The following is a 13,667-nucleotide window of genomic DNA, read 5'->3' as shown; positions in this document are numbered from 1 at the left end:
CGTGTCATGGGTAGTGTATTTTGAAGGATCAAATACTCAACATCCCATATTATCAATTTTACATCGTGCAAGAAATGATGCAAACTTTGAAAATCGACTGTGCGCATGCGCAGAACCACAAAGTAGCCTTTCTCGGCAGGTAGCAAAGATTGGCAGAACACCGGTTCAGATGGAACATTCATACCGCAGTTTATTCATTTATTCGATCATACTTTTCGGTAGAAGCTTTGAAATTACAGATATCAAGCATCAATATGGAAGCAGCGAGCCATTTTTCATGTCATTTTCTTTTAAAGCTAGCAAAACAAGAAAGAAAAATAAATTATGGTTCTGCATTAAATCGACGCAGAGCCTACGCCGTAGGATAGCGTACCCTGCGGCGTAGGCTCTGCGTCGATTTAACGCAGAACCATAATTCAGGCTTAAGCCTCTACATGGTGACAACATTTACATTTTCTCACCAACAGATGTCAGTATGACTCATATTTCGGTGGGTGGATGCGTGGACGGGGTTGAAACAACTAGACCAGCTGGGAACAAATTAGAAAGTCAATCTAGTTGAATAACAAAATTAATTATATGATGAAAAAAAAACAAGAACCCACAGACAAAATGCAGATACATCAGTTAAATAATCAATGGATGTCTTTTTTTGTTTGTTTGTTTGTACCTTAATTTTAATAATTTGAAAAGCATCACATTTTGATTTTTATTTACAATTCACTCAGCATCCCATTGTGGAATTTAAATTGTATTCACTGGGGAGATGAATAATGTGACACTTAACTGTCCACCGCTCATGCATCCAGGCATCAAACAAGAGAAAGGTTAGAGAAATAACACATTCTTGTAACACAATTGATGTGGATTCAGAAGTCAAAACAAGGTGCCAAAAGGAGCCACTGCAATCTGAGGGGCAGAAATTAATCTTTTAGTGACCTTCCATTCCTTCTTTACTTGAAAGTACAAAACACAGTTATGGAAACAATGAATAGTCTGCTGGATTGTGTATTTTCCATCACACGATTATTTTATTTTGTCTTAAAATGAGGTGTACATTTTCATTTATCAATAAGAGTAATGCTTGGCACCACTTGCACTTGTTTACATGTACATGCATCTAAGCCCAAAGTATTCAATTCAGTTCAATTCTACTTTATTAATCTCCTGAGAGAAATTAGAATTTTTCATGTTTGTGAGGGACCGAGCGGGCTGGCAAAAAGGAATCAGTTTAAAAAACAAAAAGGGTTTATTTACCAAAAATGAAGGACAAACTATTTTGCATAAATCAAACTGAACTTAGGAATTTGACATAGCATTAAAAGCATAGCTGAACTGATCAACAAAGAAAAACATACTTAACAATTAGACACAGGAGGGAGACGCTGGTCAGACCATTAACATACAAGGGGTTAACAGGAAATATAATGAAAACTACTAAATTATCCAAAATTACACACAAAAAGATTCATCTGTCAGTACAAAACCAAAAGCAACAGACACAATAAAAAATAAATAAATCTAAACTTAACAATGTAACCAAAATAATGATACTCCAAACTTATCTTCCCTGTCATCAGGTACTGGAACTTGGTATGACTTGAGTGGCCACTTCAAGCATCACCACCTCTGCTTCTATCAGTCCACCTTCAACTTCCGTTCAGTCTCCAGGAGCAGCAATCTTCAGCACTGGTAACTCAGAAAATTAGAACATTAACAGTAAAAATGACACGAGTGAACTAAATGTACATGATATAAATTGTCAAATACACATAATTTAGAAAACTAGTGTGTACTTTACATGTATAAATAAACTAATGTACGTAAAATAACCCCTTTTAATGTGAACTTAAATGTTACCGACTTGGCTGTGGGGTGTGGCAGCAGATACAGCCATCACAATCTTAAAAAGTACATTCAAAACATTTTCATAAAATAAACAAAAGAACCATTATCACTTGATGTGATCCTGGGTCTGTGGGTGCTGTCACACCACTTCCAGGACAACTTGCCCCCCACCCCACGCCTTCATTTCAGACGTATGGCTTTTTGGCCACGATTCTACCGTGAAGACCAATTCTTACCAGCGGTCTCTGGACAATAGGTGGGTGTACCTTGGTCCCATTGGTTACCGCTAGTTCTTAGTCGATGGCACCTATGGACATCCTGCAATTTTGAATTCAAGTAAGAATGATTTGTCATCCGTTCCACTGAGTTTCCTTGGCCAACCACTATGGTCCTCACCATTGCCGGGTTCAGTGCTTTACCATCTCATCTTTACAAACCTCTCTGCTCGGCACCCTTCACCTGGGAGAGACCTGTCTGATATGGCAGGATTACTTGGTGTTGTGGTCTTTCTCAGTCTTGCCTGCCGTGACGTGTGACCTGAAGCAGTCTTCTACAACTTCATCTAAGTAGCAGAGATTTTCTGTTCCTTACCCAGTTTTAAGACTTTACTTTCCAGCTGTTTGTTTCAGTTGATGATTGAGTTTTAACCTATACATTAAATTGATGGTCACTAGTGCCTGATTGGTACAATACAGTTAATTATACATCCGACTATAATTCCCTCCCTGTGTATAAATGTACTTGGGAGAATTGATGCCATTCTGAAGGAAACAGGTCGTCACACTGAAAACTGATTAGATTTGAATCTTTGCTCACATTTTGTAAACTGATATAAACAAAGTTAATGATGGGGCCTTTCTCTTGAGGAGAAAAGAAAACATGACATCACCCAAAGTCCCTTACCCTATCTTTAATATGCCACACATACCCAAAATAAGACTTCTCAATGGTACTCAAACAGGAATTGGTCATCTTTGGCAACAATTTTAATTATCGTTTAAATTAGTTAAGCCAATAAATAGATAAAACACTGATTCCAGTTCAAAGCTCTGGGACATTCATAGATGGCATAATTAACTGCATGAAAATGAAATCAACTGTGCTGGAAGAATTGGCACTTTCCATTACGATTTTTAATTCCTTTCATCACTTAGAAAGCGCCATAATAGATAACAACACACTCACTCACACACACACGCACACAACTTCCTAACATGTAAAATAGTTTATTTTTGTAAATGTTTCTAAATTCAATTCCACAAACTCCAAACCTCATACTCTGTACACTTCAAAAGGCATTTTCAAAAATAAATCAAAAAGGAAAGAAAGAAAAAAAAATCTGACTACTATACACAACCAAAAAAAAAAAAAAAACATAGCACAGACAAATTGGCAGGATGATGCAATATACAAGAGAAGAAAAATATCCAAGAAACAATTTTGTTACAACCATTCATTGAGAAAATATATACAATTGAGTCTTGGGAAAGTTTAAAAAAATACATGCCATATACATTACAAGTTTCTAAGACTGTCTGCAAAATTTTACAGTCCACTTGAAATTGTGCACACAAAAACTGCTCGGTTTCTAAGCATGTGACTTGTGAAGTGCGAGTTTAGGAAACATTTTTGATTAAGCAGAATGCCATTTCTGTCCAGGAAAAAAAAACAAAAACAGGTTGAACAGCCTACAGCTCCACATACGATTCTTTGTCGCACACTGGTTTGTCCAAGTCACATCATTAGACTTCCACACCTTATTGTAAAAGTAAAGTATAAACAAAAACAGGTAAATACATATAACTGTTCTTGTGATAAAAAGTTAAAAAGTTGTTTTGGGGTTTCAAAACCTAATTCACAGTTCTTTAAAATCCAACCTGATTAACAGCAGATCACAATGATCTCTTACTATTTAAAGAGTCCTTTTTTTCTTTTTCTTTGATTCTGTAACCGATATCTTGTTACGTTAGTCGAGAAAAATATTTCTTTTGAGTGGTCAAAGTACGTGTAAGTCACAAAACACTACGCTACAATACCTTACTTTTAATACAACAAAAATACTTTGTGAATTAGCGTGGTTATATTACAAATTCTGTACAGAATAATCATAATATATATACTCTCAAACTGAAATAACGTCCATCTTAAATAAATTTCAAAGACAAACAGAACAAAAAAAACAGTTTAAAAACACCCAAACATCAAGAAGGTTAAGGTAGTATTTGGTCGGTTATTCCTATAGTTTTCTTTATGTACATTTATACAAAAGTAACAGCATGTCTTCTTCAATCTTCAAAAACAATAGCAATCTAGCCTTCTTTAACTCAATCTCATCATTTTTCGAATAAAATTCATTCACTCAGTAATAAATACAAAACCTCTCGAATTCCACACAAATCACATGACAGAGACCTATGATAAAACTGACTCATGGAATCAAGTATTTAAAAGTTTTTGTGTGTATGTTTCTTGTTTTTCTTTTTTTTCTTGTTTTTTTTTATTTTTATTTTTTAGTGCAAGTTAATATTCCCTTCGCGGTATTCATTGCTGTACATTCCTCATTCAGTGATGTCTACATTTAGTCATATGATATACATTAACAGTATGTAACAAAAGGGCCTGCCCTTAGTAAGCAATAAGGCCGCACCCTGCACAGTGCTTTCTCATTCGCTGGTGGATTCCACACCCCATTTACACCGAACAAACAGATACAAACATACAGACGGAGGCCTTGTGTACAACAGAGCCTCTCGCATATGGCACAAGTCACATCCTGCTACTGTTAAGATTTTCCTTCCACCACCCACTCTTATTTCATGATCTTGATGAACTAACCTGTGAATTCAGTAATTCCAAGGAAGGTTCAGGCCTTCTCCTCTTTCATGTAACGACTTAAGCGTGAAGTTGTTTTCTTAGTGCAGAGATCATACACACTCCCACCCTACAGCAAAGAATGCATCTGGGCTTCTCCTTTCGTTCAGTTAATCCACTTTCTGCATTCGGGAGCTCCGCATTGGCAAGCAATCTTGTGCTGGCCTTCAACGGTGTCAAACTGATAGTCAAAACAAAGCTAAAAAAAAAAGAGAGCAAGTGGAAGAACATTTGTTACCAAGCACCACAAACGCATCTTTCAGGCCAAATAGCCATACAACCCTAGAGGGACAAAATCCTTTCAAGGAAGAAATAAAAAAAGAAGGAAAAATACTCACCTCTTCTCCTTTTTCAACTCTACGAACGCAGCTGATGATGATTTTGTAACCCCTTTCAAATGTGACCACCTCCGCAACACAATTAGGGGCACAAGCGTGATTGATATATCTGGAGAGCAAAACAAAAATCATTGCTCTAATATATAAAGGTTTTCAGTATACTATTCTCAATCTGGATTGAAATCATTTCAATTGTAATTAAGAAGAAGTTTAAACGCGGTCTGAATTTCAAGGAGCGGCATCTAATTAACGGACACATTCATACAAAGTAAAATATGACAGGGACTTTGTTTTATAAAATTACATTAAAAATCAATTTGTGGCTTTTTGAGGCAAGATTAATTTAAGAAAAAAGGAGGGACACAATCTTGAGAGATGTTAGTTTATGAATACATAACGGGAGTATGCCACTTTCAGTCCATTAGTGCTTCAAATGACATGCAATTAAAGACCACCACAAATGCATTAACACATTACTTCATGTTAAATTTATGTGAGCAGTCCAGAAAACAGAAAGATGAAGGCAGAAGCTTTTCGGCAGCAATGATTGCAGGATATGTTATCAAGAAAAAGTGAAGAAAACAAGTGAACAGTGTGATGAATATGGTAGGATTCATGTTTTGGATGAGAATATTGCAAAGGGTGATCAAAGTGTCATGATCTTGATCTGGAGGGTCAAGTTGTGAGTCTATAACAAGTATGAAATGAGTGCAGAGACAGCAAAGTCTGCTTTATTTCCCGGTCTGAAAGCCAGTTTGACCTTGTGAGAAACGTATTACTTAGATTCCACAGCAGCAAGATTTTGGCAGTGAATTTGAATTTCATGAAATATTGATACAAAAATGCTGAAATACTGAACAACAGAGCAAACAAAATCCTCTATTAAAAAAAACAACATTTTATCTTAAAATATGCTTGCTTAAATTTTCTTTTAAAGAAATGAAAAGAAAAAAAAAATCCAATAATTTGAGGAATTTCATTGTACCTTGCAAGCCCACCGGTTCGGCTGGCATCGACCACATGTTCGCTATCAATGCGGAACATGAACACTGCCCGGTTCTGAGGAGAGGGAGGAAATAAATAAATAAATAAATCATATGTTATTGGGTTTGATTACGGATCAAAACAACTTAAAATGATTTTAAAAACAGTTATACCTGAGATCTATAAACCATCTCTTTTCTGATTGCGACCTCATTTCGGAGGATGGTTCCATTGTACTCAATTACCATGCTTTGTTTTTCCATATCTCTAGCGGCAAACAGCCCCAGGCCCTGTGGATACATACAAACTGCTTTTAATTCTGTAAATTGGAAACGGAACCTAAAAACATTTGTCGTAACGAGCCGTTGTCAACTCACCTGGATGCGGGAGCGGGCCAAATAGACATTTGCTCTCCACTCACTCTTCATCCAGCGATACTGGGAGGACCTGGGGTGCACAACTGGAGTCTTGGCATGAGGAACGCCACCATCTCCCTGGGCCAGATTCTGGCTAGACCTGGCACTGCCACACGATACAGCTTGTGGGTGTGGCCTATTTTATAAGGGAAAGTTGTATAAAAAAAAAAAAAAGAACACAAATAGTAGCGTTGTTTCACACTCCCAACAAAAGTAAATGTTTTGCTCACTCAAAATTACCTTATCACCAGTGAAGCGTAGGGAGAACTTGTTCTCGGTTCTGCACGGGCACAACCAGCTTCATTGAATATCAGAGGTAACGCCATACGAGGGTTGCGTCCATAACGGAAGGAGTATCTGTCACACGCTTCGACTCCTGGGAGCTGTATTGGAGTAGAGTAGTGTAGACAACAACATCATTTTGATAGTTGTTTACATTTTGAACTCAAACTCCTTTAAAACAAATACATATATAAAAATACAAAGCAGCTACATACTGATTCAGTGATCTTGGTGACTGCAGAGACTGTGAGTCCAAATAGATCCTCTCCTTTCAGATATACAGGGAACAGCTTGAGAGTTCCTGATGCAGCTCTTTTTTCAGAAACTGGACCAAGCACCTTATCCCACACTCCTAATTACAACGTAAGCCCAGAACAGGGTTAAGAACTATTCTCTGTAAACGGCAGGAGAACACAATGCTGCTGCTTCTGTAAAGAATGAGAGAACAAACCTTTAGGAGAGGTGTCGGTCAGGACCAGGTCTTGGTAGCCTTGTTCGATGACTCTTATGGTAAACTCTGGGATCCCCTCTCTGTCTTCGACAGAACAGACGTAGCGACAGCGGCGGTTGCTGTGGCGCGTGCTCCAGTAAATGCGACAAGCCTCATAGCCAACTGGAAAGAGGGCTGTTGGGGAATGAAAGGCTGCTATTTGCACTGGAGTTAGTTGACCTATTGCATGCAGCACCAGGCTGCCCACGCGAAACGTGTAACCCAACTCAGGCTGCTGCACGGCGGTGGCGATTTGACGCATTTCATCTCTCTGAACGTAGACACGTCGAAACACAGCAAAGCAACGCAGCTCATGCTCCAAAGCTTGTCCTGCTGTTCCTCGAGGCCTGTGGGCGTGACAGAGCATGGTCTTGTCCTTAAAGAATGTGCAATGGGCTTGCAAAGCACAGGTGAAATGGTAGACGTTGGTGCAGCGCAGGCGGTGGCAGCTGCTGGTGGCTCCCGTATGCTGGCAGTAGGCACAGCGTACTGTCTGCCCACGGCGCAGTGCGAGCTCCACGTTTATGAGGGCACCAGCCTGTGTCTCATACACTTCTGTTGACCAAAGGGCACAGTTGAGATGGACCCACACATCAAGGTCTAGATTCAGCAGCCTAGCAGGACCGTCAGTGATCCCATCTCCAAACTGGTGGCAGAAACAGCAGCGTCTGTGGTCTTTGAGTAACGCTGGAGGGCGAAGAGAGGCCCCGAGTTTCCTCAAGAGCTCATCCACCTTATCTTCGTCAGGGAGCTGGGAATTCCCTCTCTGCACCACCACCTGAACACTCCACTTCCTCCAGCGGAGTCCTTTCTGTCTCTTTCCCTGATGCCAGCCATCGTGAGATCTTGCCCGGGCCTTCAACTTCACTGTCACTTTGAGGGCATCGGATTTGGCTTCAGTCTTGGGTGTCTCACCTGCTGCAGGGAAGGGGATAGGAGGAGTAGAGGGGGGAGACTGCTTGGGTTGAAGCTGCGCCAAGCAGTGAACATCAAGTGAGGACATGTTGTTACTGTACTGATGCTGAGTTTTACCGAGGCTCTCCATTTGATCAGAAGATGGGAGAAGGGACACGGATTCCTGAAAAGATTATCCAAAAAATGTAATTAATAAAGTGCTACTTAAACAACCTGTATTTTTTCTGCATGGGTTACATTTAGGGTTGCAAAGGGGTGGAAAATTTCCGGTAAATTTCCGGAAACTTTCCATGTGAAGTTAAGCTCGGGAATTTTGGAAATATTCCAAATTGGAAACTTTCCATGGGAATTATGGGAATTATGGGAATTTATGGGAATTTATGGGAATTAACTGGAAATTGGGGGTAATTTAAACAAACTGTATCATATCCAAACATTAGCACCTAACTTACCAGCTAGCTAGCTACTGTGTTAATACATTTTTATTTAATATTTGCAAGTTAAACATTAATACCATTATAGATCAAATATATTTACCCCATAATATCATCAAAACTTACTTGACTTTATATAGTCCGTGGGCTCAAATGTGTGGCTTCAATAGTCTTGTGCTTTGAGCTCAAATGTGTGGCCTCCAGGCTTCAAGAAATCACCTGTGCATGTGATGGAGGAATGCACAGTGCCTGTAGGGGGCGTGGCCTCAATAGCCCTGCAGTAAGTAATGTGCTGTGTGCATGTGATTGAGGAGTGTACTTGCATTAAATCTGGTTGTTTTAGCCAAGACTATGCTACAATATATTTCCCCCAACTATATTTAAGTTCCCTGTTAAGGGCCAACCTTCAATTCTGTAAATTTCTTATTTATTCCCGTTAATTCCCGTTAATTCCCATATATTCCCGTTAATTCCCATGGAAAGTTTCCAACTTTGAAAATTCCCGGAATTTTGCAACCCTAGTTACATTGGTATGTACCTTCGTTTCTGTGGCATGTCTGGACTGTAGTGGAGATGAACAGTAGAGAAGGAAACAGCTGTGACTACAGAAGACCAGGTCTTCCTCTGAATTTAAACCACCTTCAGGGTCCTGATGAGAGAAGAGCACACGTTGCAACAGGCTCAATATGACATAATTAACCATCCAGCCCTGACAGGGGGAACCGCTGAAGCTAAATAAAGAATAAAGGAAACAAAACCAAACAAAAAGCAAATGATAGTTAACTGGCCTGATTAATCTAGGACAGAAGGGACAGAGTATATAGTTGAAACTCCAAATCTGTATAAAAGTCTCTCTCTTGATGGAAAGTCTGGCTCTTTTTAAAGAGTAGGCTCAGTGTTTTAGGTGTTGGTAATACATTTTTTAATAAGTGTTTTCATAAAAGCCATAATTTCATGCATTTTTTTCATGATAAAAGAAATGGGCAGTTAACATTGTTTAACATTTTCATCAAACTTTTGTATGAACGACTGAACTGGTTTATTGTTGACCCTGTTCTGGCAGATATGTACACTTTACAAACTTTGCACTCAGCTTTGCCGTCTATGGTATCACTAAAATGCAGATCCAGTAAATGCAAATTGAGATACTGCTTGTTTTTTCAATTTTTGTTTATTCCTTCACTTTTCTGCCTGTATTTGAATTCAACTCCCAAATTCCTCTGTTGCTTTGCATACATGGTCTGTACCACTACACTCGCTATCTTAGGCTAGCTTGTCCCATAGCCTAAAAAACATTGAATGAACCATTAAGTCATGTGACCCATATATTTCTGTAGAGTGGTTCTTCGTACGGGGCGCAGCCATGTTGCACAGGAAGCTGACAGGAACACGCCCATTGTATGTCAAAGTGAACTGTGGCTACCAGTTCCTTCAGCCGAACCCCGCCAAAATAGCTACAGAGCTGCTGACGGACGTTTACAGTGGAATATGCCGTTTAACATGTTGATTCATTGGCGATGTCAAAATCTGTTGTGCTTAGCGACCCTGGTTTAGGACAAACTGACAATTGTTTCAGTAAGTTTGGTAGTATGAGGATTACGGGTCAGGAAGTGATAATGGCTGGCCATTGGCTGACCCGACTGTCAATCATATTAGAAATACATTTATTGCTTTATATAAACTCTCCTGAGGTGGTACAATGAAGATTGACTCGCTTTTGGAGCAGCAGTCAGTCCAGGAATTGCCTTAGGGGGCCCTGGTTAGCTCAGTGGGTTGAGTGGGCACCATTTACTGAGACCCTCGTGCAGGAAGCGCAGGTTCAAATCCCAGCCCGTCACTCTTTCCTGCATGCCTTCCCCCTCTCTCTATACCCATTTCCTGTCCACCTACTTTGAATAAAGGCCATTAGTGCCATAAAAAAACAGCCTTCAAGTATTGCTTTAGTGTGGTGTTGAATTTTTGTTAGAAAATTTGAACTGTGTATGTCCAATATGTCCATGATCATCCATCTGCTTTAGCCTGGAGTTGTTCTAATGTAGAGAGAGCACTGTACAATTCAACTATTTAAAGCTTTTCAGCCTAATTCATTTGGTACCTTCATATAAGCAGGGAGGTCTTTGGTGCTCTTTTGCACTCCATTTCCCAGAACCACCACTTTACAATGGCAGCACCAATGAGGTTTACTTCCAGGGTTTCCAGAGTTCTTAATGTCAGGTCCTCGAGCTACAGCTGGGCCTAGAAAAAAAAAGAAAGAAATAAACAAACAAAAAAACCAGAAACAAAATGTCATCAAAGAAATCATTTTGAAACTTCTACAGCCAGATATACTTCCATTCAAGTCTGCCAATCACTTCACATCCATTGGGTGAGACAAACTTTCTATGATTCAGCCCACTTCCAAGCACAGAATACCTTTGATGTTTACTATGGGCGCTACAGATAATAGATGGGATAAGACATGAGAATAAAGACACTGAGCCATCATACTCTTGAGAGATGTAGATCCTGCAGTCCCACCCTCTGATCATCCCACTGCTTGCTGCCACCTGTCTGTATGGATGTCTGGTAGATGCTGCTGACATCCTGACCTGCATCCCCCCCTCTGACCACCTCAGTGTCTGCTGTCTACATCTGCTTATATAGTCATTAATGTTGTCCCGATCGATCGGCCGCCCGATCAATCAGGCCCGATCACGGCATTTTCATAACATCGGTATCGGCCAAAAAAGTATCGGGACATACCTAGTTATTAATGTTTTTAATATATATTAAATCGCTTTATATATCGTTGCATTTAACGTCACTTTCGGCCGACATCACTTTGGCCGGAAGTGACGAAGTAAGCGAAGCTAACATGGTTTACATATTTGAATTGTGAAATTTTATATATGTTCATGTTGCATTAAGCTGCTGCTATTCATTTAATGCCACTAAGGTTAAGCCAAAAAGTATTTTAATTTTCTTGTGTTTGTGAGTTTGACTGGATGTCATTCAACTACCTCTTTTGAAGTTAAATTATTTTTGTTATTGCACTATTCTGCACTTTTTGTTTTAGTTTACAATTTCATGTTTTTACATTTTGTGGCACCAGTGCTGATAAGCTTTGTTGAAATATATGTCCAAGAAACTTGGGATAATTTGAGTTTTAGTCCTTTTTTTTTTTTTTTTAAATTTATTTATTTATTTTTTTAAATTGTATCTGATCGGGAAAAAGTATCGGAAATGTATCGGGAGCCAAAAAAAGTTATCGGATCGGGAAAAATCAGGATCGGCAGATACTCAAACTCAAGTGATCGGATCGGGAGCTAAAAAAATCCTGATCGGGACAACCCTAATAGTCATCCTTGTAATACACCAGTTAGCCATTGTGTCTGTCTCTCCTTTCTCTGTTCTTCATTCTTTCTGTCCCGTTTTCTCTTTTCCTTCAGTAGGAGGGTCACCCAGATCCTGCTTAAAGTTTCTTCCCTCCTGAAGGGGAGTTTTTCCCTTGCCATTGTTTAGTTTAAGGTTTTTCTCCAACTAGGAGAGTTTTTACCTGCCATTGTTTATGTAATAATTGCTCGGGGATCATGCTCTGGGTCTCTAGAAAGCACCCAGAGAGAACTTCTGTTGTAATAGACGCTATATAAATAAAATTGAATTGAATCTTAAGTTTAGAATAAGCCAGGCCAAGTCCAATAAATAAGAATACGCAAGCAGATAATTCTATCATTGGACAATGAGGACAATATAATGCTGATACAGAAAGAAATGGCGAGTCAGGTTTTTAAAAATTGTGGTAAATCCCATTCCATCATGACAAACTGTATATTAAGCATTTTAAGACTGTAAAGAATGAGGAAATATATAAGCTGAGAACAACGATGACATGAATTGAGTCACTCGTCAGCACCTAGGTTATGAGGTCCCTGTCGTCCCAGATAAATTATGATAAGACACAAAGTGGCCATCTATAAACTGTTAAGAAAAGTAACTGCTTCTCTGCAAGTTCAAAAGAAACAATTATCGAAGATCACTCCTACACATAATCACTCCCTGTCCCTTTGGACAGGGAGTGATTATGTGCAGCTTAAATCAGACATGACACTTCAATTACAGACTGTATTACAGTACTTGGGGGAATATGTGACACTCTTATTTAATTTACTTTTATTCCCTACCTGAGGTATGCGAATGGAAACGAAATTGATGTGCCTGCTGCATCATTCCCTGTGGTCCACTGGGCCTGATAATCAGTCCTGGCCGCCCATTGAGGCCTCCTTTGTCTCCTTGTCCGTGGAAGAGCATGTTAGGACGGAGCTCCAAGCCGTGATGACCCATCCTTGGACCACTGAGCATGGACAGATGAGCTCTGTCTGGAGTGCTGCTAACCTCATAACTGCTGGGGATCTTCACACAAAGCAGGTCTGAAATTGCCGCCACTACACCTGTGATATTCTAAAGAGAGCCACAAAAGAATATGGAGTATAGTTAATTGGGCCTGAAATCAAAATATCAAATACAACTCATTTATATTTTTCAAAGAATGTTTTCAAATCTGAAGGGTTTTGAAGAAACAGAATAAAGCTGAATTTCAGCAAAGGCTGAGTATTCTTACCTCAGCTGCAGCTGGTCTGAGTGTGATCGCTACCGAAACCAGCCCTTGTTTGGAGTCATTAGACAAGGGACCAAAGGGGGAGCCAAAGAACATTGAAGAAGGTTCAGACTTGATATCCTGCAGTTTGATTTCAGTCCCTAGAGAATTTGAAACAAAAATAAGTATAGTACATTGTGCAAAAAAGGGACATAATGCAGTCATATATATATATATATATATATATATATATATATATATATATATTCCAGGGCAGGCATTGGTAGCTGACTTACATGCACCTTCATTCATGGGACAACAAACTGGTATTGTATATGTGCCCATGTGGACATGATCCACACATATAAACTAGGCAATGTTTTCCTCTTGGTCAGAAAAACACAATCTTTGTTTGCAGTGCAGAGGAGCAACAAGGATTTGTGTGTGTAAAAGGTTTACAAACAACATATCTCTATGCTCAGAAAGCTATGGTGACATCACATACACAGTTTGTGC

At 39.3% G+C, this 13,667-nt stretch overlaps 1 protein-coding gene across 6 annotated transcripts in view; it reads right to left on the bottom strand.

Annotated features, from left to right (window-relative positions):
- Positions 1–2,819: 2,819 nt before the first annotated feature.
- kmt2cb (lysine (K)-specific methyltransferase 2Cb) overlaps positions 2,820–13,667 on the bottom strand; it is a 79,369-nt gene continuing 68,521 nt past the window's right edge. For all 6 annotated transcript variants that reach the window (XM_061732326.1, XM_061732329.1, XM_061732328.1 and 3 more), the window contains 12 exons: positions 13,176–13,312; positions 12,739–13,015; positions 10,674–10,813; positions 9,117–9,227; positions 7,191–8,307; positions 6,955–7,091; positions 6,698–6,840; positions 6,419–6,593; positions 6,215–6,331; positions 6,043–6,116; positions 5,058–5,166; positions 2,820–4,918 (listed from right to left, as the gene is read on the bottom strand). In XM_061732326.1, the coding sequence (XP_061588310.1) occupies positions 4,826–4,918; positions 5,058–5,166; positions 6,043–6,116; positions 6,215–6,331; positions 6,419–6,593; positions 6,698–6,840; positions 6,955–7,091; positions 7,191–8,307; positions 9,117–9,227; positions 10,674–10,813; positions 12,739–13,015; positions 13,176–13,312 (2,630 nt within the window). In that variant the 3' untranslated portion in view covers positions 2,820–4,825. The remainder of the gene's footprint in view (positions 4,919–5,057; positions 5,167–6,042; positions 6,117–6,214; positions 6,332–6,418; positions 6,594–6,697; positions 6,841–6,954; positions 7,092–7,190; positions 8,308–9,116; positions 9,228–10,673; positions 10,814–12,738; positions 13,016–13,175; positions 13,313–13,667) is intronic.

The sequence above is a fragment of the Cololabis saira genome, chromosome 10, assembly GCF_033807715.1.
Source record: "Cololabis saira isolate AMF1-May2022 chromosome 10, fColSai1.1, whole genome shotgun sequence".
NCBI classification, from domain to species: domain Eukaryota; kingdom Metazoa; phylum Chordata; class Actinopteri; order Beloniformes; family Belonidae; genus Cololabis; species Cololabis saira.
Note: the sequence above shows the minus strand (reverse complement) of the source record. Positions and strands in the feature narration are given on the sequence as shown.